The sequence below is a fragment of the Oenanthe melanoleuca genome, chromosome 1A (genome assembly GCF_029582105.1).
Source record: "Oenanthe melanoleuca isolate GR-GAL-2019-014 chromosome 1A, OMel1.0, whole genome shotgun sequence".
NCBI lineage: Eukaryota > Metazoa > Chordata > Aves > Passeriformes > Muscicapidae > Oenanthe > Oenanthe melanoleuca.
Genome location: NC_079334.1, coordinates 36231033 through 36257517, shown reverse-complemented (window position 1 = coordinate 36257517; position 26485 = coordinate 36231033). Strand labels below are relative to the sequence as shown.

At 38.1% G+C, this 26485-nt stretch overlaps 1 protein-coding gene and 1 long non-coding RNA gene across 9 annotated transcripts in view; one reads left to right on the top strand and one right to left on the bottom strand.

Annotated features, from left to right (window-relative positions):
- ZFC3H1 (zinc finger C3H1-type containing) overlaps positions 1-20024 on the bottom strand; it is a 40985-nt gene extending 20961 nt beyond the window's left edge. The window contains exons 1-16 of one of the 8 annotated variants that reach the window (XM_056512811.1): positions 19360-20024; positions 14610-15029; positions 11478-11542; positions 11019-11217; positions 10599-10837; positions 8933-9056; positions 7288-7385; positions 6119-6322; positions 5304-5468; positions 3983-4120; positions 3490-3608; positions 3012-3158; positions 1943-2117; positions 1602-1733; positions 375-923; positions 182-291 (exon numbers count right to left, since the gene is read on the bottom strand). In XM_056512811.1, the coding sequence (XP_056368786.1) occupies positions 182-291; positions 375-923; positions 1602-1733; positions 1943-2117; positions 3012-3158; positions 3490-3608; positions 3983-4120; positions 5304-5468; positions 6119-6322; positions 7288-7385; positions 8933-9056; positions 10599-10837; positions 11019-11217; positions 11478-11542; positions 14610-15029; positions 19360-19948 (3473 nt within the window). In that variant the 5' untranslated portion in view covers positions 19949-20024. The remainder of the gene's footprint in view (positions 1-181; positions 292-374; positions 924-1601; positions 1734-1942; positions 2118-3011; positions 3159-3489; positions 3609-3982; positions 4121-5303; positions 5469-6118; positions 6323-7287; positions 7386-8932; positions 9057-10598; positions 10838-11018; positions 11218-11477; positions 11543-14609; positions 15030-19359) is intronic. The other 7 variants (XM_056512749.1, XM_056512776.1, XM_056512794.1 and 4 more) reach the window with 7 other exon arrangements.
- A 2298-nt stretch (positions 20025-22322) lies between these two features.
- On the top strand, positions 22323-24657 carry LOC130264547 (uncharacterized). The gene is made up of 3 exons (XR_008842482.1): positions 22323-22644; positions 22842-22924; positions 23578-24657. It is a non-coding gene; the product is annotated as an uncharacterized LOC130264547 (long non-coding RNA).
- Positions 24658-26485: the final 1828 nt, after the last annotated feature.

Sequence of the window (26485 nt, the reverse complement as noted above, 5' to 3'; positions counted from 1 at the left end):
AGGAAAAAAAAAGCCTGAACAAAATCATTAGATTCCCTAAACTAGACAACATCGTTAGGGATAGTCAAGTTTCTCACTAGGATTTGTCTTTCTGTATGTGCCTGGGTATCAAGGAAGAGCACTGAAGAACCTTTGAACAAGAACACAAGTTTAAGTCAAAGAGCTGCTACAGCCTTCATACCTGTAGGATTTAAACAGCAAAAGAGGACTACGATATGGTCCAAACGGAAATGGTTTCACTTCAGCTTGTTTACTTTGTGATGTAAAAACATCCATGTCCACTGAAATTTCCTAGGAAACAGACAAACAGATATACAGCAGTTGGGATACCACCTAGTAAAGACAAGCTTCACATTTAGCTGTAAAACATTTACCTGACCACACAAGAGATCTTCCTTAGGCACAATAAAGGCAGTACTTTTCGTAAGCAGCTCTTTCAAGCTATCAGCTTTAGCGTAAAGTTTTTTCAGTTCATCAATATTCAACCCAAGGAACAGCTCAGGCTCCTCTGAAGCCTTTTTAGAAAGTTTGTTTATAGTATCTTGTTTTGGAGTGTCCATGTGTTTAAGATTCGGCTTAGTAAAAGAATTAGATTCTCTGAAAGACCTCCTTCGTTCTCTGTTTGAATTAGATGAAACTTCATCATCAAAGTAATTTTCTTCACTGTCCAAAGTCAATTTGTCCTGTGTGAGATCATGAAGCGATGGCTGAGGTAATGCAAATTCAGATTCCTCTTCTACATGAGGTGTAGTATTTGATTGTTCCTTGGTTTGAAGTGCACGGGCCTCCTTCAACTTCTGAATCTTTAGAGCATATTCATACTCTAGTTGCTGTAGTCGTTTTTTCTCTAGTGCAATCAATTCTGCTGAAGGCTTTTTTGGACTTGATGCAGGGGAGGTATCCAATTTCAACATTTTGCTTGGCTGAAAAGGAAAAAGATTCTATTTCTATTTTCTCACCTACTGATCTATCAACATAGGAGGGAAAAACACAGGAAGAATATTTAATTCAGAGTTTATAAACATATTTTAAACTCTTGCCCAAAGATTTCAACAAACAGCAGGAACACAACAAAAGTCTGCCACAACTCAAGCAGCAGATTTGCAGGTCTTGCAATAAAAATTACCCTACATCATGGCCATCTTCAACAGAAGTTCCGGCCCCAATTAAAAGTTGAGCTATAAAACAAGTACACACAATGATGCTGAGACTAGGAGCATTAAAATTTAGAAAAATATTTTAGCCTTGTTTTGGTATATTTTGTTTTTCAAAACAGTATCAGATCCCCTCTGCAGCAACTTAGATTGATAGTTTAACAAAATCATTAGTGCCTACAGACAGTAAAGTATTCTCTTCTTTCACAGCCTTATGGCTCCTCTTATTACTTATGAACACCATTCCTCTAGCATAGAAATGAAGGTTTTGAAGTGATTTCTTTCTCAAATGAATACCGTTTTTTTGAATTCTCAGAAATTAACAAAATCAATAGGAATACTCCCTACATTACTTCTGAAATGTTTTCCTGGAATTCCACTTGAACTTTGTTTATCAAAATGGATACTCTTTTCCAAGTAGTTTGGTTTAAAAGCGTGCTGACTTACACCAAGATGATCTTGCTCTAGCTTTCGTTTTCCAATTTCCTTACTTGCTACTGCTTTTGCTCGAGCAAGTTCTTCTCCATATTTTAACGCCAAAGCTTTTTTTACTGTAACTCGTTGTTGAACTTTATGTATCTGAAAAAACAAAAATAAAAACTAAATACTACAGCAAGATGCAATTTTACAGATATGACCAGATAATAAAATATAATTACATGGAATTAATGAGATATAATATAACTAAATGGGAATTAGTAAGTAATTCAAAGAAAGCCTATAGCTTTCAGGCAGCCCATTTCAAGATTTTCAGCTCTAGGAAACAAACATTTCATAGTGCCAATTACATGTTCCTGAAGCCTCTTGAGAAATGCCTTGTTAGCATTCAATATCTTCTCTGTTGCTTGTAGCTGTTCAGCCAGTTTGTTAATTTTATTTTCAGCAATTCGAACATTCTCTCTCTTCTTGGCCTGTTGTTGTAATAAGTTTTTCAAGACAGACTCATCCTTCATCAACAACATTCTGAAATAGAAAAGGAATGTACACAATTTTTCCAAAGGTAAGCTGCTTAGAGCTGCTCCTCCAAAACCACAGTTAAGAGCACAGCTCTCCTCATGAAAAGACTACAAATTAAGCCTCTCCAGATAGTTCTAACATCTGTAAGACAGTAAATACTGTCAATATATACAGCACATTTCAGCATCCCCAGTTCAGTATATAAGTATAATGCAAATGAAATGTTCTAGTTACAAAGACAGGGGAAGTTAAGCAAATGCTCTAAGACTGTTTTTAATATAATGACAACCAAAACACAAACATTCTTGCTTTCTATTAACCTAGTTCCATCTTAGGGCACATACACACACTACCAGATTACAAGCCATAATATTATGGCACAACAATAGTGTAGACAAATCATAAAAAGTGATGCATCAAAGGAAGATAAGCACTTAGGTAGATGGGTGTGGATAAAGACAGGAGGGAAAATTGTTCTTCAGCTGAGGACTGACCACAATCCAGTTTGTTCACAAGAACATACAGAAATAATCAAGTGGCAAAAGAAGCTGAGAAGATGATGCAAAGCACTTATACTTCCAACCATAACTTGAAATTAGGGTAAGGAACACAGAACAGGCATGCCACAAGAGAAAAGCTATATTAGGTGGTACAAATCATATTCTAGTCACTGAACACAAACACAGCCAAAAACACTTAGTATGACAAACCATATTTAGAAGTTATCAAACACCACACTGGCACTACAACACAATTCCTTTTGCACAGCAATAGAATTAAAGGCTGAATAGTTCAAGACAACAGGAAAAGTGGTTAGTTTTTTTTCAAATGCTACACATTTAGAAATATTTCCTCTTTTCATATTGTTAAGCAAAAGGACTTTGACAGTGAAATGCATACCTGTTTTTCTTCAGCTTTGCTTCTGCTTCTGTGACTTGTTTGGTCACTACTGCTATTCTCCCAATTCCATCAACTTCACCATCAGAATTTGCAGGGGATGAATTGTTCTTCACTGGATCAGACTTAATTAAGCGCTGTTTCTCACGACTGAAACAGAAATGTTAAAAACAAAGATGCTCAGTACCTTCAACACTCATTTTAATGTATACTCCCAAATAAAAGTAGCAGAACAAGATTTCAAGTTAAAAGGAAAAAGTACTTTCCACAACTGCAATCAGTTACTCTAAGTCAGTTCAGATACAAGGATTTTTTTTTTTTTTAAACCTCTATGTTGTCATACCAAAAAACTCCATGGGGGGAAAAGCCTGAAGGTAATGGCAAGCTTTTTAAACTCAGATCTTCCATCAAGTCACAAAAGTAGACTAGTACAGGGGTACAAATAACACACGTATTACATTAACAATTAAACTAAGGTTACCTGGCAATCTCTTCTTTCAGAAGTCTGTATTCTATTTTCTTATCTTCTGGCAGAGCCTCTGGAGTTCGCATTGGATCATTCTCTTTTTCTGATTTTGGAGGGGCTTTGATTTTTGATGCCTATTACAATTAGACTCAAGTCAGTACCAGTCACACTAATTTAACATATAGCTATCAAATAATATTTACAAGAGGAATTTCAGCACTAACTTAAAGCTCTTCAAGGTTAGTAAGATCTTCCAAGCCACTGCTTTTTTGCTTGACAACGCATTAAATTTTATTTGAAAAAAAATCACACCAAAATGTATTACAAGTTCTATCTTCAGATATTATCTTGTGCAATCCAAATTACAATGTAGTTGCCCAGACAGGAATTATTTACTCACTCTTACCCCCTTCTGATGCAATTCAGTATTTCTTGACCAAATTCTAAAGTTTAAACTCCTTATATAAAGAAAATTCATTAAAATTATTATAATTTTGACAGCATTTACCTCAACATTTCTCCTTGCTTCTTTTATCATAGATTCTAGTCCACCAAACACACTGCTAGTTGAGTTAGAGGGCTCTCCATCAGACTCACTGTCATCTGAGTCATTTAATGTAACCACAACAGACTTGTGTTTTGGAAGCTGGAGTGAGAATGTAAAAGTAAGAAGACAAAGTTGAAGACACAGGTGAAACAGAACACATACTTATAAGATAAAAAGGTTAACTCCTTTTGTCCTACATTGTAAGAAAAAAATAAGCAGTTGTACATCTCCACAAGACTGTAATATTACACAGTCTCAACGTCATAACAGGAAAGGTTACAACCTTTCACATTTTCAACCTACTCCCAAGTATCTGGACCATTTATTGGTCCATGGTCATAGCACAAATACCACAAACATCTAGCTCCTACACTTGATGAATTACTTTAAATGCAATTAAAATTATCGTTTGTCATTTGCAAGGATTTTTTTTAAAGTAACTGATAGGTAACAGCCAATCAAATCTGCATTAGAATTGGTGTGGTAGACAACATATCAAAACTCCCTCACATCTTTCTGCTACACAGTCGCCGTACCTCTTGTCCCACAGTTATATTTAGCTGCTCTTACAGTGAGCTGCTCAGGCACTCTAATTGGTAGAACACTAACAGAATGTAATGAACAGATGAAATCATGATTAATCACCTTTTGCCAACACAAATTTAAAAAGCTCACTGAAGATCAGGTGACTACCAATTCCAGCACAAAGAAAAATGCAGAAACAAGCAGACAATCTAGATTAACCTCAAATGCTCTGGAGTTAGAGATTGGAAAAAAAGCAACTTATTCCACATTTCCAGGACTGCTCTTCCAATCTCCCACTGCAGATCTGGACAACTATATTGTCTACACATATATATATATAACTATATATAGTTATATATTACCCTTTATCTCAGAACAGAACCTTGTCAAAGCTCTAAGTGTCTTTTAAAACATTAACCCCATCAAGAAAACATTTTTTAAAATGAAAATGTATTGGCAATGGTGTCTGTTCTAGTCTGGGTAAGAAAATAATGGACCAATATTTATGATCTCTTAGTTCACTGTATGCTGGCATATTTTGATGCTCTCTTCGGCTGTAACTTCTTGCTTCAGCGTCAAATTCTTTCTACAAGAGCATATGGACTGTCAAAGTGTTTAATAATTCAAATGCTTAACTGAAGCTTCACCCTTCTGTGCTGTATTACTAGAAAACCTAAGTCTAAATCTGCTCTTCACTTAAACTAAGCTCAGTTTCAACTCATAGTCTTATTAGTAGGAAGCACCAGTATTTCCTTACTGTGATCACTGCTCGTGGAAGCCTCGGTACTCTAACAAACTTTGTATTTTGCATTCGTGGCTGAGACACGGTATTAATACTGACAGCAGACAAATTGCTTCTTGGCACAGGCTGCAAGTTGTCTGGAACAGGAGGGGAAGGTGGACCACTGTTACTTGATGTTTCCTAAATAATAAAATGAAAATATGGTATTAAAAATACACACCATACATAGCTATTTCAAAAAGCATCAGTATAAATGAAACTTTCATACATGTCTCGGAACTTGAAAATGTGATTTAGGCAGACTATGGAAATGTATTAGAGAAATGTTGCATTTCTGCAGTAATATCAAAAAGGCACACAAGAGCAGGCCAGTTATTCATAGGTTAATTGCAAAAGACCATTTAAGTAAGCTCAAAACCAATATATTCTTTCAAAACATCAAGCTTAGCTTCTCACTCCAACAAAAAGCCCCAAACAACAACAAGGACTACAAAAAAAACTTAAGCTATTCCAACTCCTTTTCCTAGAAGACTGAAACTAACTTACTTGTCTTACTCTAACCAAAAATTCAAACGTAATAAACATTTTCTGGCAGAAAAAACCCCATTTCTTTGACTTAGTCGATTTTCAGTACCTTGAAGTTTCATAATTACTTCAGAAATAACAGGAAAGGTGCAATTTACAATTCCAGAGCGGCTCCCGTTGATTTTTTTTCCAAGTCTCCAGAAATGCAGCATAAAACCCCTGTAAGCCTCACTTATAGCAGGTTGCATTGAAATTTTGGTCAAGACTGCCACCTAGAGGCTTACATTCAAAAGACAATAGAGTACCTCGGCTCTGAAAGCACGCTTGTTGGCTAGAGACTTAAGTAATTCTTCTCGTAAGAGCATCTCCTCCTCCTCTTCCTCATCAGCAAATGGAGGTTTTGGTGGTTGTTCAGGCTCTTCAGGGGGAAGAGGGGGAAGAGGTGGAGGTGGCTCAAGAGAAACACAAGGAATACCCTCCATGTAAAGATGGCTCAAAGACGGTACAGGCTGAGAAAAAAAAAAAAAAGGTAAAACAAACATGTGAAATATGAAAATTACTAGTCCTTCATGATTACCTAGCATAGGTTGAGATCTAGATTATTCCATGGTTTAAAAGTAACCTAAACTGTGTCAGTTTAATTAATATTCAAACTACATTTACATCCCTGTCAAAGGCTGTCACTGAACAGTTATTTATTTGTCACAGAGATTAATGGAAGCAATAAAGTTAGATTTGGATAGTGGAAGCTGTGGAGACATACAAACCAAATCTAAATGAGAATTTGAACCAGAGTAGTCTAGCCAGAGAAATATAGTTGACCAGCAGCCTTTAAACAGTTTTATCAAACTGTCTTAGCTAACAAAACTACAATTTCCCTCAGTCAAAAGTTCATAAGCTGTTTTGAGAGAAAATAGTACCTTTCTATTGCTTTTCTGAGAAGAGTAACAATGAATCATTCACTGAAAAAAACTGGTAGTGAAAAAAATGCCACATTAATTCAATTTCCATGTGGACTCTTAGGTGAGAAGACAGAAAACACAGTCAAAAGGCACAAAGTTTGAATGACTGATGAGCTATGTCTTGGCTTTCACCCAACTAGGTAACAAGTCAGCAATCAAGCTTATCTACCTACATATGTGGCCTAGAGATGAGAGGCAAAGTTGCCTTGTGCTAACAATTCAAATTCATTCTTTTTCCTTATGTGCTTCAGACAATTTTTGCTTTCTGTATAAAGAAACATAGCTCTAACAACGAAGAGAATTTCAATTCAATAGGGAAACCTCCATTAACCAGCAACTGCATCAGCCAAGAGACAGCTGAAATAAAGAGTTTTAAAAAAGTAACCACAAGTCTAACAGATATTTCAAAGGAATCATTAAACAGAGTATAGTACCAAAACTAGAATCTAAGTTTAATCCTAGCTTTAGCATTAGAAATCAGATACAAAATGAGACTTATCAAGGTTACTTACTGGAATTGGAGGAGGTAGTGGCAAGGAAATCGGTGGTACTGGAGGGGGAAAATATCCTACTGGACACTCAAAGAAAGGAGGCTGCACTGGGGAAGAAGCTGTAATTAAAATACTGAATGTAAGATATTTGACAGATATTTGTCAAAAAACAACTCATGCTTTATGCTTCAACTGACTTAATGTAGCAGAAAGAAACAAGTGTTTTTATGATGCATTAATTTCAAAGATAACACCAAAGGACATAGCACAGTACCTTTTTTTTACATGTATGAATATTTTTAAAAAGAGTAGTTATGTTTTCTTATTCTGTTTTACATACAAAATACAAGTACAGCCAACCAGTACTGCTATGTAATGCAGCCCTCAAACCAAATTTAATTTGCAAGAATTTACCTTCTAAAACAATATCTCAGTAGCCCGATTACAGGCTACCAAAAATGCAACACAACACAAAGTAGCACAGAAGCAGACCCAAAGCACAGTTGATAAATTCTGAAACATTAAACAAGAGATTGAGATGCTTTAACAGAGATTTGTGTAGCTTACATGTACAAAATAGCAGGTGTAATATTTTAACAAAGTAATGTATAAGGAGGGCGGACAAAGGAGAAAAAAGAAGAAAAAAGAGTGGAAGATGAAAATCAAGATTTAAAAAGTAGCCAATCAAGTGCTTAATTAATTTTTCTCAACATGTTGAAATGGAATGCAGAAACCCAACTACCTCAAATGCACCTCAGACTCAAGAGTCAATAAATCATTTAGACTGGAAGAGACTTCTGGAAGATGTATGACCCAGCACAAGTGCCCAAGGCAGGGCTGCCCCCAAAATCAGGTTATCGAGTTCCAGGTATATTTGACGATGGATATTCCACAACATTTAAACCTGTTCTAGTTTGATCATCTTCTAAGCAGGATTTGTTTTGTTACAATTTAAGTGCTGCTGCTTGTCCTTCTGTTGCCCACTTGACTGAAAAGTTTGGTTCTGTTTTGTCTGCAACTGCCCACAAAGAAGTTGAAGACGAGCAAAATCCTTCCTTAATCTCCTCAACACAAACACAGCTCAGTCTCTTTCTGTAAGCCAAGTGCTTCAGTCTCCCAATGAACTTTATGAAAAACATGCCTGAAACAGCTTCCCTTTGACAAAAAGGTCTTGCCAGGCTTATTCTAGAATGCCACTCTCTCCTACTATGAAACCAGAAAACTGGCAATCTCATCAGTGATTAACAGGCCCCTCCAGCCACTGACCCCCAAACAGACTCAGTGCCACAACCCAGGCTATGGTTCGCCTGTCACCCAAAACCACACTGCTGACCCACATGTCACTCAATGTCCACTGGGACCCCCAGGCCCTTTTTTTGCAAAGCTGCTGTCTGTCCAGTCAACACCCTAGCACATCTGATTGGGAATATACAAGCATAAAACCCACAGTACTGCAATGAGAAAAATATACCCTGATGACCTTAAAAATACCCCTACAGCAGAGATAGAAAGAGTCAGCATTAACACAATTAGTTCACCTTAAAATGTTAGTTCTATAATTCAGACAGCTCAAAACAAACACTTTCTTTCTAGAACAGTGGCTTATTTCCTACACTTTACTTATTTTTACCAATCACCATATAAGAAAACTGTAACTAAGTCTTACCTGGTGAGTTAGTTTCACTGTCTGTATCCATAGCAACTTCATCATAATTATCATACTGATATATGCCTCCTGCACTCTCTGTAGACGGCTTATCCAAAGACCATCTCAAGTCTGTATCTGATGACTGAACACACAAAAGATTTATTTAGCTGTTCTTACATCATTATTTCATAGAAAACCGCTAAGAAATAAACTTTGCAAGAAGGCTATTGGAATTTTGTCTTCTAATTGATTTATAAATACAACTTACTTATCTTGTACAAAAAGAAGAAACAGAATATTAGCTTTTAATCAAACTGCTGGTAGCAACTAGACAAATGGACAGGAAGTTTTAAAACTGTATCTCTTCAAGGATGGTGGGGTGGGGGTTGTTATGATACATGGAAATAATTTTAAAGAATCTCTTAGGTCACTATATATCTGGCAAATAGGCATGATTCTGTATTTCTGAAATACTGCAATTGAATTAAATGCTTTATTATTTCTGGTAATCTGCCACGGCAACTTCCAAGAATGCTTGAACTACCCTTGCTAGGAACAACTCACAGGTGAAAAATCCTTTTACTGTCCCAGAAGGAGCCACATGCCACACTGAGACAAACTTGGAGACTGTCAACTCATAAATCAGATTGTTTAAAGAGCTCATAACATGGTATGGATGCCAATTAATGTTCAGGACTGAAAATATGCGGCACCTAAGGATGACTTCTCAGACTCTTTAACTTGTATCTTTCAGATTTTGGTAGCTTCTAGAATATTTACTGTTTACAGTCAAACATTTTTAGACTCCATTTTCCACTCTGTATTACTATAAATATGATTCTTCTACAACATGACTTTAAACAAGGAGCCTCAATTCCCTTAGATGTTGTTTCTTCTTGCAGCATTAGTAACTTCAAGCACTTGAAGCATCCAGCTGCAGTGGTTCTGTTGCTTCCAGGCCAAAAGAATTAATGCCATAGAAACAGTCATTTTCTTCTGTAATGTACCAATGTTTAAGAGACAGGCACTAGTTACTCAAGTGCCTTTTGCTAATCTCAATATGAGAGAACAAGAACAGCCTACAAGGACAGCATGATGGCCACTGCAGTAATTCTATTACTTCATCGATTTGACACTATGTGAGGTTAAACTAATTATCTTTTGTCTGGGCACATCTTATACCTCAACAAAATAGATTAAATACTACATTGAAAAAATACTAGAAAGCAACCAAGCCCTTCAATGACATTTTGAAAGAAGCAAGCCACTGAAGTTGCATACACAGAAGAAGTTTGAAAATATGGAGAAGAAACCTTGAAATCTAAAAGAAGAAAGCCAAAGAAGTTTCACTGATTGGTTACTGTTAAATTATAGGTTGCTCTTTGATCACTGTGTTCAAAATGTCTTTTGGAGAAAAATGCTTTACCATTGACTTGCAAATGTATGATTCATACAAAACTGATTTTGCAAATCAAGGGGAATGCCTGTCAAAGAATGGGATTAAAACACTGTAAACACTGAAGTATATTGAGCTTTTCTTTCATTGCTATATTTTGATTATCCTAGGGGTGGGGAAAGCAGGGAGAAGAACAGAGGAATTCAGACAGGATGGTGAACACAAACCAGGTGGGGCAAGACACAAATTATTCATGAATCCTAAATGTAATGCCAGAACACCACGTACGAAATTTGTTACCCTGCTTCTTGATCTCCTCTTTCCTCCAACTAGTTTCATAAATCGATTGTACTGCTCTTCTTGATTTGAGAGGTCCCTAATTTTTCTTATTTCTTCTTCTCTCTTTCTTCTTTCCTCCTCTTCTTCTTGTTTCCTCTGGTCTTCCTCTTTCTGCCGCCTGTCTAGTTCCTTTTGCTGCTGCATCTTCTTTGATGTCTTTGTCTGTTGTTTCCTCAAAGCTTGCTTGCCTTTAAATAAAAAAAGTACGTGATTAACTCCATCTTACCTAACTGATTCCACCTAATCCTAGATTATTCAAGAGCTCTGAGTAAATGTGAAAGATTTTAGAATGACTAAAAGCTCATTGCTCACATAACTTTTTTGATACCACAACATTGACAGCCATTTCAGTAACATTAAACTCATTACCTGTAGTACTAGGTTTTTTGGTTGAATGTGCTTTTGTACTGGCTTTGATTTTCTGAGTTACACTTTTCGTTTTTGTTAATTTTTCCTTGCTTTCCTTCATCACCTGTTGCTCTTTTTGCTGCCATTTTTTACTAGCAGACTGAAGTGCAAGAAGCCTAAGTTGCAATTCAGACATCTCCTCCTCCTCATCAAGCAGCTTCTTGAGAAGAAAACAGAAGAAAGGACAAGACAGAAAGTCAAGAAACACAATTTAACAACTTTTTCTTTACAAGGTCTTTTGAAATTTTTCCCAAATATTTTTACTAAAACAAAGCTCAAATTCCTACTTTACTGGTATGTGTAATTTATTTAAAAATTGACAGTTCTTATTACCAGAATGTTTCTGGACTGCCATTTGGAAAAAGCCATCAGAGTATCATAATGCAATCATGCTTCATCTACGGAGGAAAATTTTCTTACCTTTTCAGATGCAACATCCGAACTGCCAACCTTTCGCACTGATGTTTGCTCTTTGTCTTCTGTGCCTTCCAAAAGAAAAAATACCGTATTTTTGAACAAGCTCTTTCTCATAAGACAGCTACATTAAAATGATATATGAAATTTCATCTATACAACCAAGTTTTATCAGTATCACTGATATACAATATAAAACAATAACAGTGGTACATGCAAGATCACATGAACAAACATTAATATAAATTTGGCATGTCTGATAAAATCATCACGACTACATAAGCCTAAAGCAAGACTTGTCATTTCTTAGTGACTCTGGCTTATGGTTCATATGTACTTTTCTCAAGAAACAGAGCAAAACAGATTTGTAGACAAGGGGAAAAGAAGACTTTTTGTCATGTGTTTTATACTACCATCTCATATCAGCTGCTGTCCTGCGCATCTCATATTTCACTGGCAGCTATTTTGAGTAACTGGTCATTCTTTTGCAGAAGTAAATATAAAGGCACAAAGTTGCAGTAAGAATATATTTGCTCTAATTCACACCAAAAGAAAAACAGAAAAAAGTTATCCTTTGGAAATGAATAGTACAGCTCTGTTTTCCCACTAAACATTTATACATTAAAACATTGATTACTTAGACTTCCCAAAATATAGCCAATTCTCATAACACACATACACAGACGCATATAAACATACTATACTTTACGTGTGGTATACATATTGCTGTATTACATAATTATAGCAAATAATTAGTCATATAATTGGCTGCCAAAAAGAATTACACATTTTTTATATAAGAATACATTTATATGTTTATATGCATCAAAGGAAGGAAACGTTTAGAGAAGCTTGGAGGTTTTTTTGCTATATTAGTCTTTCTTCAAAGAAAGATTCCTTCCCACAATTCAAAATGGTGGAAAATAAATTCAGATTCTGTACAGCTTTAACTCTTCTTTAGCACTTCATAAAAATTACAAACAGAAAGACACTGTTTAAAGTACACCAAGACTTTATATGTAAATAAAATTGAAACTTAAAAAATGCTGAAGGTCTTCCTCCTTGCACACATGCATTTTTTTAAAAATGCACATACAAAAAAAGAAGAGCAATATCTAATATCCATATGAACTATAGAAAAAAATTCAAAAAAATTAGTATACTATGTAAAGTTCCTAACCATCCAGTTCACAGGATGAAAATAGGAAGACAGATGGTACAGTAGGTTTTTTTTATGCAGGCACATGAAGTGACATTCTATTCAAATACAAATGCTCTTTCAAACCAGAAGGGGACAACATGGACACAACAGGCTAACACACAATATGGGAAGTAAAGTAGGGAATACTGTCAAGCCTGCCAGAGCAGCTGAGCCACAGAGAATTAATTTGAGAGAGACTGAAATTTTTCCTGAGTTTTAAGACAAGCTCCTCAACTTTTACAGTCTGCAAAAACATCCAGTACACAATTTAAAAACAAATAAAACAGGAAAATCAAATTTTGCAAATTTCCCAATACATGCAGCACATATTGGGCAGTAAGGATATTAATGTAGTTTATATTCACTTAACACACATGAATCTGCAATAACAGCTGAATTTTTCTTTGGAAGCTTGCCTTGCATTGTCATAAACATTCATTCATACAATCTGTCTGCTTTCAGACCATCCATATATCAGAGTATCATGCAAAAATAAAATGCTCTTAATATGCATATTACAGCATCTATTTTTCACTCACATTAACTATATTATCAACTTCAGTGTTTTTAAGTTTGGAAGCTGGATCTTTGAGATTATTTTGCTTTTTAAATAGCTGCTTTACTCTCCTGTTCTGCTACATTCTCTTCCCACAGACTACTAGTTTTTCTCTTATCACCAAAATTTATTTGTTTTCTTAATGTCTGTCAATAAAACCTGTATGACCTTTTAAAGAACACACAAATATCTATTATTAATGGGAAATGCACAAGGGTGAGAAATTAGAATGAGGTGGTTTGACTACTAATTATCAGTTTTCTCTTTTTGATTTCCTTACAAGATCTGTCTTGTTCTGAAGTCATACATAAATCATTCTTTCAGTGCTCTAGTACTATCTTTCTCCATATTCCTGCCAATTACTCACCCCACCTGCATTCTTATTCAATCCATTAACTACTTTGTCTCTTCCCACTCAAATTGATAGTTTACACACACTGGCAAATTAGGAAACATCAGGTGACAAGTGATAGCCTCAAGCACCACCTTCAACCACAGCAACCACTAACTAGAGGCACAAGAAGGCCTTAGAGTAGGAAGCTTAAGTCAGCTGCTTTATTTTGCTGCAGATTTAGAAGTAAGCTCAAGTGCTTTTACCACAGGCCAAGTGGACATGATCACTTGTTTTCAGAAACTGTTTAATGCATCTCAGCAATTACCCTTTTAGTTAGCAGTCCCAAACTATCTTTGACAAGACACTTATTCTACCCTTTTGCTCAATTTCGTCTAAAAATCCTTTCCATTTCTGGCCCATGATATCTTGACTATTAGTGAATATCAACAACGATCAAAATAATTCTTGTGAAAATACCTTAAGGTGTTAATAACACCAAGGTCATGGGTTTGATCCCTGTATGAGACATTAAGTTTTTAAGAGTTAGATTTGATGATCCTTGTGGGTGTCTTCCAACCCAGAATATTCCATAATCCTGACCTTACATTTAAGAAAACACACAAAGATGAAATGCAGAAAAAGGGGTCTCCAAATGTTCTCTTTTCAGCTATAAAAACCCCACATTTTGCTTCTGCAGAAAAAAACAAGTCAAAACCAGAAGTACAACTTTCAGTGAAGTCAATGATTTCTGCTGTGAACAGCAACTAAAAAACTCAAGTCTTGTCCTCATGCCTTCTGCCAAACAATCAGTCTCAGAAAACACATTATTTAAAATATAAATCCAAAGCAAAACATGCTTCCAAACATTCAATGTAATGTAATTCAAGGAATTACAAAACACAGGAGTTAGGTACATCAAATCTTTAACTTGGAAGTTTTAACATTTTTATGACAGTAAAGTTTTCCCCAACACCTAATAAATACAATAGATAATAGCAAGCAAATAGAACTTTGCAGGCTAAAATAAGTTTACAAGTATTTTTTTACCTTGACCAGATTCTGTTACTTCAGATTTTTGTGAGGACTGCTTCATTCCTTCTTTGCTTTTTTTCAATCTGCTCCTCTCAGCTGGAGTAGGCAGTTTTTGTCTGAGAGGTTTCAGTTCAAATGCCTGAAAGCCCATAACCGGATTTTTCTCCTCAGGAGGTACTTCTTTTATAGTGTCCGCTTTAATACTGTCATTTTCTACAGTTTTTTGGTCCTCAGTGTCCACTGTTTTTTCATCATCTTGTTTCTCATTTTCTTCCCTGTTGCTCAAAGCCAGTCTTTCATCTTTATTAATGTGTTCAAGTTCTAATTGTATCTGCTTATACTTCAAGAGCAGATCCTCAAAACTTTCTTCCACAGAGCTTTCATTTTTAGATGAGTAGTTCTGCTTTCTAGATGGGGACCTTCCAAAAGTTTTAGCTGAATTACTGGTCAAGAAATTTAAGACAAGAACTTGTATAATCTTAAAACAGTGGCAATACTACCACTGAAGAACAAATTAAGACAAATGTTACTTATGACCAATCTCATATACTAGGCTAGTTTGAAAAATATCCTTAATAAATACAAGCAGCATGCAAAAGGCCATTACTACATATTGACAAACATTTTCTCAAACCAACAATATCCAATTTATGACAAGGTGGTCATGAATTGCTGAAGTCTCATCTCTTACACCATTCACCTGGAAACAAGAGCTATAATGCTGAGATGGTTCTCTATCATGGAAAGTCAAACTTCCAGAGTTCATAACTCCAGTACTGACTCCCCATCTGACATTCTGAAGACGACAGCTTAAATTCTTTCTCACTTATTTCAGCCCTTCATAAAATGCCACATCTATCCAATACTAAGTCTGGCCATAGCACAATTACACACTGCAGTAAATTTGCAGTTCAGCAAATGAGGTAAGGCACAGAAGAATCAATGAACAACTGAAGGGAATAAAAAAAAGTAACAAAGACTTGCAATCAAAACGTTCAGAGATGCTGAAGACAAATGGGAATTACTAATTACTCAGAAAACGTTGCTTATGAATGTCCAAGGCAAGCAGTGAAAATATTCTTAGGCACCTCTACCCAGAACAAAAGTTCTCACTTTTAGAGTTTCAACTCCTCTTACCTTAACCTGACCTTTGAAAACGATCCTGTAAAATAATCATGCCCAAGGTGAAATCTTTCAGGATACTGAGTCAGGTTTTACTCATTTGACTCACAGTATCAACCTCACTGTGATAACAGCTGACTCACACACTCAGTTACACAAAATGCTTTTTCAACAGTATCATCTCTTAAAACAAGAGACAGAGTAAAATCAGAAGCTAAAATATAGGTGTCCTCTGAATGCAGACATACTGAACCCAGAGAAAAACATATTCGTCTTCTGCTCACAAGTATCAACTGCTTGGATGTTAAGTTCTAACATTAGTATGAAGAATCTCGATGTGTATTCTGCAAAAGCTACTTCCATAATACCAGGAAATGTTTTGCTATACAGTGCTTTCTCAAGTGTCAGCACAAAAAGCAGAAACTAGCAAAGATAAACTACATAAAATCCAAAAAGCAATCAAACAGTCTATAAATATGCTGAAAATACGACAAGCTGAATGCAGTGTAACACCAAATTATGCAATAAGCATATCTGCAAAATTCCCTTCCAATGCATTTCTACTTCTAAAGAACCAGCTACGTTCGTAATTTAATAAGTAACAGGGAACTCTGAAGCTAATTGACTTACCATTATTTATAGAAGAAAGTCTAAATGCTATTTGCTATTGGAATACTGCAATAGCTTCTAAAGTCATCTGGAGATGGATAACAAGACAGTTTTGAGATGTTTTTTGTGCTCAGGATAATACAATTGCTAGAAGCTCCCACAATGGAGTTAACCAGAAATTCTGTGGTTCATGTTTGTGGAAATTTTTTTTATTCTATACATAGAATGCAAGACCACACGAAGTGCTGTGAAAGACAGACAGGCATGTACATATTAAAATGACAACTATGCTTCAACCAACTCAAGAGAAACTTCATCCAAGAACAAAAAAGAAGAAACTGGGAGTTAGAAACGAAGAAAAATGTACGCGGTCAAGAGTTCAGAATTCAATGGAAAGTCCCATAATGGTTCTGTATTTCAGACTCAAATTCCACAATTCTCTATGCAGTATTTCCTGGAGAATTACTATAGAACAGCTTCACATTAAAGTTGCCAAGAATTGAAAGAGATAGGCCTATAAAACGCTAACATTCCAAAAAAAGTAACAAGAATTATTTAAGTGTTCCACCATATCCTGTACTCTATACATACATATATTACATATATACTCCTACAAAACACTGTGCAAGGCACAAGTTCCAAGGATAAATCAAGTAAACAAGCTCTGTCTTACAGACTGTCATTGTATACCTCCAGTCAGCAACTTACTACCTCACACTCTCACTCTTCCCTCCCAATGTGGGATGGGGAAAGAACTAGGAAAAAGGTAAATGTGAGTTGAGGAAAAGTGGGTTGAAAGAAGAACAGTTTAATAATGGAAATCAATTAAAATAGTAACAATAATGAAAAGGGAGATAACATAAAGAGAGAGTGGAATAATGCCCAAGGAAGGAGGGTGATACACAATACAGTTGCTCATTACCCACGGAGAGATGCCCAGCCTAGCCCCACGCAGCAACCAGCAGCTCTCAGCCAACCCCCCACTGGGCATGACATTCTGTGGCAGGCAACACCTCTTTGGTCAAGTCTGGGTCTCAGCTTTGCACACTACTTCTTGTGCACCTCCTCACACTGGCAGAGCATTGGACACTGGAAGTCCATGACTTAGTGTAGGCACTTCTCAGTCACAACTGAAACATCATTGTGTTATCAACAATATTTTCATAGTAAAACCAAAACACAGCACTGTACCGGCTACTAAGAAGCCAAAACCAGGACCCAAGACACTTAAAACATTTAATTTTCCAGGGGGAACTTCAAATACCATTCCAGGCCACAAGTCTCCTTGTACCAGTTGATATGTAAGTCTCCTCTGAAGCCACATGACAATGAATTACACCGGGATTCCACTAATGTTAGCAACGTGGAGGTACTTTATCATTTCTGAATTCTCTAATACTGACTGTATCAGTGGCAAGGATGCAAAAAACACAGTAAATAACTCATACTGAGGGAAAACCATGGACCTTCCTTAACTATATGATCGATAAACTACTGAATGTTCACTTATTAAATAGAACATTCTCCATCTGCCATGTTTCAAGAGATGAGTGAATCTTAAATGCCAGGAATAAAAACACCTAACATCCTCATTTTCTACTTTTGGTTTGAAAATGGAATTATCAGTTTCTGAATAGTCTTTTAATTAAAAGGGAGAAGATGACTCTGCCTCAGTCTCATTAAGAAACACTGCAAGGTCTGTTTAGGACAATCTCTACATTTGCCCTGCAAATGACTCACACAGAAAGTAACCACTTTCAGGTACTCAGAACAACACTGCAAAGTAATAGACTTGAAAACTATTTTCAGCATTAGAATTGTCTTACTGTGAAACCTTGGGCAAATCACATCTTCACTTGCTGCCTCTCAAGATAAAACCCTTGAATGAAAAGTTCCAATGAAGCCTTTGATAATGCTGTAACTTTACCAGATAAAATTAAATAAAAGCATCTCTATTGCTAATTTACATATTCCATCCACATTTAAACAAATAAAAACAGTGATTACATAAATAATAATCTTGTACATAAAACAAGATCCAAGAATTCTAAGAAATCAACCTGCACAGTCTAGCAAAAACACATCCTTTGACTACTGATATGAAGGACAATAAAACACTGTAAAATTCTGGAGAATAGGATTTAACCACCATCTCTCTTGCTCAATGTTTTTTACACTCATCTACATTTTCAGTTAGGCAACAATGCAGTTACATCAAGTAACCAGGCTGCCTCAAGCTACACTCAAGCATCAGTTCTTTATGTTACTTCCTATGGCAAACAAGAAAAATATGGGAAGTTTTTCCCACCACTTTCACAATTCCTGCTCCTATAAGGACGAAATATCAGAACTCTCTTAATGATTCACCTAAACAGCTCTTAAGAGCAATCAGTGGAGAACATCCTACAAGAAATGGAGGGTATGGCTTTCATCTGAATACCCACATAAATATTTGTACATATAATTTGTATGTGCAGACATACTCCAGCTTAGCTAAAACTGACTAAAGCTAAATCTATGTATAATAGTCTCTGAAGGGATGAAAGTGAAAATGAAAAAAATAGTAGATCCTTAATTGCCCAACGCAGTAAATTAACAAGCTTAGGGTTTCAGCTTTACAGTTGTGACACTAATTATACATATTAAAACTGCCGCACCAAAGACTGACCCCACTTCACCATATTCGCACTTGGGGCTGGAAAAGCAGCCGCCCGGAATCCAACCGACAATAGCTTCCTTTCAGGCTATGCTTTTCCTTTTTCCCTACACCCGACGGATCGGCCAAGCCGCAAGCCAGGTCACAGCAGTAATCCGACTTCCCAGCAGCCTCTCCTTAAGCAGGGCCGGCTCCGCGGCCAACCCCCAGGATTAGCTCGGGAGCCTCCCTGCCCGTTACGGCTGCGGGAATCCCACCGCCAGAGCGGCAGGGAAACGCGTCCCTTCCCGGGGCTTTCGGCCACGTCGCGCGGCACCGCCACACCCAGGCCCACCGCAGGGCACGGGCCGCCCGCCCCCGCTCACGTCTCAAGGATACATTTTCGAGGCGAGGGCTCCCTCCAGCCCTGGCTGCTACTGAACCCGGCGCCGCCTCCCCCTCCGGGCGGCCTCCCGGGAGGGTTGCCTGGCCGATCGCTGCAGCCTCGGCTCCGGCCCCAGCGCCCACCGCCCCGGTAGGGCCGGCCTCGGAAGCGGAACCGGTCCAAGGCGTTGTGGCTGCGCTCCCAGAAGGAGAGCCGGGGGCCCGTGTCCGAGTGCGAGCCCGGCGGCATCCGCGGCGCCGGCGGGTGGGAGCGGAACGAGTCCTTAGGCCGGTACCCGCCGTGGCCGTGCACGTGTCCCGTGTCGGGCGGGGGCTGGTGCCGCGAGCGCGGGAAGGGCCGCCCGGGGGAGGACATGGAGCCGCTCCCGTGGAGCCCGGGGGGCGGCCGGCGCCTCGAGTACGGCCTGCTACTGCTGCTGCTGCTACTGCCGCTACCGAAGCCGCCGGCAGGCTCGGAGCCGCCGCCACAGGGCCCGAAGCCATTGTTGTCATCGTCGCTGATCTCGCCATCTTCCAACTCCCCTTCCTCCTTCGGGGAGAGGCCGCTGGGGTCGGGCGCGGCCGCCGCCTCCGCGGCCGCCATGGGCCCACGACAACGGTCTCGGCGCGCCCTGCGCCCCCTCCGCCGGCCCGCGCGGACTCTCGCGAGACCGCGCCCCGTACGTCCCGCCCGGGAGTTGACGGAGCCGCGATGCGTAAGAAAAGAAAATGCGCGAGGCAACACCCCTGTTGCGGGGTGTGCTGGGTAATGTAGTTCCCCGCTCGGGCCGAGGCCGTGCAAAGTACGGCCGGGGGAAGGTGGCGCCTCAGCCTATCGGGCGGCGGCGGCGGCAGCGGGCGCCAATGGGCGCGCGGCCCTCCATGTTGGTAGAGGAGCGGCGGGAGGAACCGCCATCTTATCGAAGGGCATGGCGCTGTGCGGGTGGGGAGCGGTAGCGTGGCGGCGGGCTGCCCTGCCCTGCCCTGCCCTGCCCTGCCCTGCCCTGCCCTGCCCTGCCTGCAGTGGCAGCTCCCCTTAGCGCTGCCCAGGCTGCGGGGGCTTGGCCCTTCTGGGTGCCCATTGAGGGTTTTTAGTACTGTGGAATATATGGTAGCCACTGCTGGCTACCATTTCTCTGTTGGTGGGGCCCGTGCCCTGCTGCGCTCCCCCAGCAGTGCACAGGCTGCTAAAGAAGGGAAAGGAGTGGCTGTTCAGGCGTTAACCCCCTTCCTAGTAGCTAAATTAACGTTAAAGTCCTTAAGAAGGAGCTCTCTGCAAAGCTTTCCAGACCTGTTATTGTCTAGAAGTTTGTATAGGCCCTAATGCCTTAAGTGGTATAAATTACAAGTGACCATCAGAGTGTAAAACAACTGCATAAGCACTTTCAATAATTTGTTTTATTTTCGTATCTCTTAAGTGGCATTCTGTTGCTACCTCATTGGTTGTTAAGGGATGCAACATCCTACTAAGACTGGAGAGCAGTGATGACTTGCTTGTGCAGAAAAAACCTCATTTTAAATAAAGCCTTTCTATGTCAGGTTGGTGTGTCTTGTAAAACCCACAAACCCTGACTTTTAAAACAGACACCAGAGAGATTCTTCTCAATTATGCATGCTAAATGTCTTTGCAGATTTGCCATTATTTTCAAACTTGGAGAAAGATGGCTGCATCTTCATGCTTTTCCTGAGAGTAAATTATTAAGATGTTTTGTTGGGTTTTTTTTTAGTGTGTAATGTACTATGAAATCACAAGTACCAAAATAAAACTCAGTATTATGTTGCTATTTATTTTCCCTTGCCCTTCTATCTAGAGTTCATTGAAATCCAATAGGAATAGAGAGTGGACAATGCATATGCTTTGTAAAGTCCAAAGAATTGTGCCAAAGAAGCTTATTTTTCTTTGCTCAAAAAAACTTTTCACCCTCTTTTTTTGATCTAAAGGGACAACCTATATGACTCAAAATAGATACCATTGCAGTGACTTCATAGAAAAAGAGTAGAGTAATGGAAAGTGTATATCCTGTATCATATCCTGTATACATATCATATGATATCATATCATGTCATATCATATCATAATCATATCATATTCTGTTTAAAACAGTGTGCATTCTTCAAAGATGTTTACAGGAAAGGAAGTTAAACATTTACTTTTTCACTCCCCCTCCTCACCCCACGTATACATCATTCTACATTAATGTGTTATTTGTGTCAGTATTTCTATTCAAATTGTTGATACCTCTAGGAATCAGGCTTACATTATTTTACATATCCCACAGTACTAAAAACATGCAAATATGACATAGGACATACTGAAAACTTCCTCAAGTAGCAGCTGGATGTCAAGCAGGTTTCTTAAACATTGCTAGGTGCCTATGTCCATGTCTGAAATCTAATCCACTGTAGTTACAAAGCAGTTTCAGTATCACTACATGTAAGCTACAAAAATTTCCCTCTCAGTGCACATCCCTACTTGGACACCCCAGAGCTTTGCATATATCTGATTCCAATTGCCTTTGTACAGTTACCTTTATTTCTAAGTGTTTTCACGCACCAGTAGGAAATTAGTATCAGTATCTTTTAGACAGGAAAAGAAAATATTTATAGAATGGTGAGGTATGGGCAAAACATCAGCTTTTTTATGGGAAATTACCCTGACGTGGGTATTCCCACTCTATTGATTATTATTGTATGTTTGCTTACTGTTCATCCAACAAGTATGCTAAATTTATTAAAAAATGCTATATGACCTGTACTATAAGTTTCTATCTAAGAGAAAAGTTTAACATCTGTACTTAACCATCTGTAAAAGAATACCCTGAGAATCTTCCAGTGGTTTTGTATATCCTGTGGTGTTGTATATCCCTTCTTTCATTTGTCATCTGATATTCCTAGCTTTTTGCTATCATCTAGGATTATCGTGTGAGTAAACAGATTATATTGCTGAAGAAAAAAAGATCGTATTAAATAGTGAATATACTTTCAGTAAAAGACGAAATAATTTAAAAAACAGAAGGCCATATGTTTTAGTACAGGAGCACAGAATTCGACTTGTTTCAAACTTTGAGGATGGAAATTAGTAATATGTTTGCCATGTAAATTAAATTCAATTATAAAAAGTAAAGTGAGTTTTGTTTTTATAGAAGCACAGTCTGAGTTACAAGGACTTGTCCAGATTTCAGAATAGAGACATTCAGTATTTTTGTACTATATTTGGCTCAGGCTAAAATTATTTTTGCTCTTCTTGCTTTGCAGGTGGCAATTACTGTCATAGGTTCAGGGTGGATCAGGGTTGTTGAGGTAACAAAAATAAATGTATTCTTTGCATTTCTTCCGAAGTTTTGTGGTTTTTCCTGTTCTGCCTGTGCCAGCTGACACAATGTCCACTTATTCCATAATTTAACACTGTTGTACAATTTCATATGATTTTGTTGTCTGTTTCTTAACTAATTTCTTCTGGATTTTTTAATTCTTTTTTTTTTTTTTTTTTTTTACAGAAAGCTGTGTGAAATCTTCCAAAGAAGAAAGCAGTTTCTATCCAAGCAGGAATATCCAACTTAAAAATAAACACTAAGTGTAGGTAAGTTCTTACTGAACATAGACTGAACACAATGTCTTGAACACAATGCCGTCAAAATACATATGAAAGTAAAAATAAGTAAAAATTGGAGGACACCATAAGTTTAAAAAAAAGATCAAAGAATCACATTCAAATAGCAGGCAGAGCTGCATAATGATAGAATTAAATATTAGCCTCATGATGTGCTTAAAATCAAGTAATATTTCACCAAGAGATATATCTGAGCAAATTATATTAAATACCTGAAGGAATCTTCCCTTGGATAAGGTAAAAGTCTGAGATATTTATATGAGATATTTTACAGAATACTATTTATAAAAATTTTAAAATAGAAAAGCAGTCTAATCTTTATTTTGGTATTTAGGGTGAGTTAATGCTAAAATACAAATCAGTCATGTTTTTATGTTCTCAGATGCACTTGGTGATGAGAAAAATCTCTTCTTTATGACTGTGCAATTATTCAGTCAGTACCTATCAGTTACTAAATAGGACTTTCTTAAAATCTGGAAGATGTTAAAATGTGATTTTAGGTTTCCACCTTGGGTATTAATAGTCTGATGGAAGAGATGATTCGAAGAGTTCTGTCTTTTCAAGAGACAGAACTCTTGCATACAATAAGCTTTTTTTTTTTTTTTTTTTTTTTTTTTTTCAAGAGACTTTATTTTTAGGAACATAAATTTCCTCTCAGGAACCTCAGCACCCTTTCCTGTATCCTCAGAGATTTTAAGCTGTGGATCCTGCGTTGGTACTTGAGACCCTACACAAGCGTTTGAGCAAGGACTCCTAGAAGTAAGCAATATGTTGAAGAGAAGTAAGCAAGGTCAGAAAGTGAACCATAGGACTCATGCCCTCTTCAGGGCAAAGAAGATTGTAGGCTCTTTCTGTTGAGTTTGGACTTGTATTGGACACCTAGCCCATGGTTAATCCCAAAGACTGTAGTGAGTGTGTAATGCTTTTTTTTTTTGCCCTTTGATGACATGTTTTGTATGCCTTAATTCTTTGAATTCTGGGTTGTTTATAATTATTTATAGAATGCAGATGCTACAGCCAAGTTAGAGGTATTTAATAGATGAAGTCTCAGTGCTAATTTTCTATGCTTGGATAGATATGCAAGTACATATATAGTAGATTAAGTGCAGCACTTTCCACTATTTTGGTATTTTCTTCAGTGCTTTTTAAGTACTTAAGATATTCTTCAAAACATGAAGTCTGAAACTAAAAGCTCAATTTAGCATGATTTAAAATAATATAAGCAATTGTAACTTTTCTATTTGACAGGTAAATACTGCAATGGATTTGGTTCCACACAGAATGCTGGAAGGAGAAAGAAGTGAAGAAATAAACCACATTAATTTCCTGAGACTTTTTTTCCTGATGAGCAGCATGAAATTATACTGTAACATTTTCATCTATGTATGGAAGATACAATATCTTTCTTTATTCTAAAAACACTGTGGAAAGCTATAGAAGCAATATTCTATCCTGTCCTGCAGTTTTGAGAATTACTCTGTCCTATGTGACATTGTGACAGTGTTGCAACTAATCCCAGGTGATGGGTAGGTGTTGGAGCTTCATGCATATTGCTATTGGATCAACTTGGATCAGTTCCCATCTGTGACCTTGGACAAGGAATTTCTGCCTTCGGGGCTTTCCAGATGTTGTTTTACTGACAAATTACATGCTCTGGGAAGCATGATGACACCTTCACTAGAGTGAAGAGGGATATTGGAACACACCCAACATTTTGAAACATTTAAGTCTTTAGTGTAAAGGTAGGCCAACTGAAGAAAGGTATTTTAATAGTTTATGCAAAGATACAAAAATTTTCAACTGTTTGAAGACAGAGCATGTTTATGGATCTGATGGTGTTGATCTGGAGTCATGTGTGTGTCAGTTTGATGTAGACTCAGGTCTACATCATTGGTCCCCAAGGGTGGTGCATTCAGGCAAGTTCTGGAAGGATTTTTATTTCAACCTGTTGGTGAATAGTCTTGCCACTATTAGAGCTTACCTGTAGCTTGGATCTATGTGGTGGATTAAGTGGACTATACAGTAACCTTATCGGTTTGCCCATTGCAATTTCACATAGGCATAGTGTGTGTTTTTATTCACAGTGATCTTGATGTATATTAGGGCCAAAGGGAAAGCATTTGTCCCTTTCAGGCTAGTTTATTCACAAACTTTGGCTAGTATAATTCTTAAACAGATTTCTTCCTTTCAGCAGTTTTAAAGTACAAATGCTGTCAGGCTCCTAGGGCTTTACAGATCCCCTGGACAACCTATCCTGTGAAATGAGTCCCCTGGTCACTACGTGGTACAATCAGTATTCCAAAATAATGCATTTTTTGAAGTTTCTTAGTGATATGCTTAGATCAGCATTTCTACATGGACAGACCTCTACCCATCCTGAGAAAAAGTTTATGATTAAGTAAGTGTATTTGTGGTTACATTGTTTGGACATCTGCATAAAATTCTCTTGCAAGTTTACAAAGGAAACCCATGTGTCTAGGTGTGCTGTGTCTTTGGTTTTGACCCTTCATCCAACGTTATGAACCAAACAAATTGGGCAAGTGCTGCAGTATTGCTGTGCTCTTACAGAAAATTTGGGGCCAGCCAAGTTTGTTGTATTGATGCAATCACACCCCCTTGTCAGGATAAGCCACCAGGTGAGTCACACCAGGAAAGTAAGTGAGGAGAAGCTGAGGTGCAACAAGGTGGTTATCTGGGGATGGCCATAAGAATCAAGGTGTAACTGGCACTCCTGGCACAGCCCGGCAATGTTTTCATCTCCCAAGGCTGAGTCCTGCAAAACAGTTCTGAAAGAGAAGCAGATGGTGACTTCTCTGTAGAAAGGCTGATGAGATCATTTACAGGAGTGTGCCAGCCAGAAAGACACACTGTCCTTCCTGACTGATCAATTAACATGTTTTCTTGCTTGGTATCATCATAAGGAAAAGCATGAGCTTGTAGTGTTTTCCTATTGCTAAGAGCAGGCAGAAGCAGGCTAATGCTTGCAGAAGAGCTTCAACATAGTAGCAAGGCACTTGCATAGGAGTGCCAGGGGATGTTAAGAAGCTGAGTTGCTTTCAAAAAGTTATCTACAACTGTGCATAGCCCCAAAGGCGTGTCAGGAATCAGTGTAATGCAGATGGCTAAGGAAAGCCAATGGCTCTTCTGCAAGTAAAGAAGTACTGATCAGGACAGCAAGTCCTGCAATTACTACTGGCGAGCAATAATAAACTTTCACTCCTTTGGTGGAAGTACAGACATTACACCCTGAAGCTGGATCAGAGGGCTGGAGCACCTCTCCTATGAAGAAAGGCTGAGAGAGTTGTGATGGTTCAGCCTGGAGAAGATACAGGGAGACCTTTTAGCACCTTCCAGTACCTAAAGGGGCTGACAAGAGAGCTGGAGAGGGACGTTTTACAAGGACGTGTAGAGATAGGACAAGGGGGTTTGGCTTTAAAACTGGAAGAGCATAGGTTTAGATGTGATACTAGGAAGAAATTCTTTACTGTGAGGGTGGAAAGGCATTGGAACTGGTTGTCCAGGGAACTCATG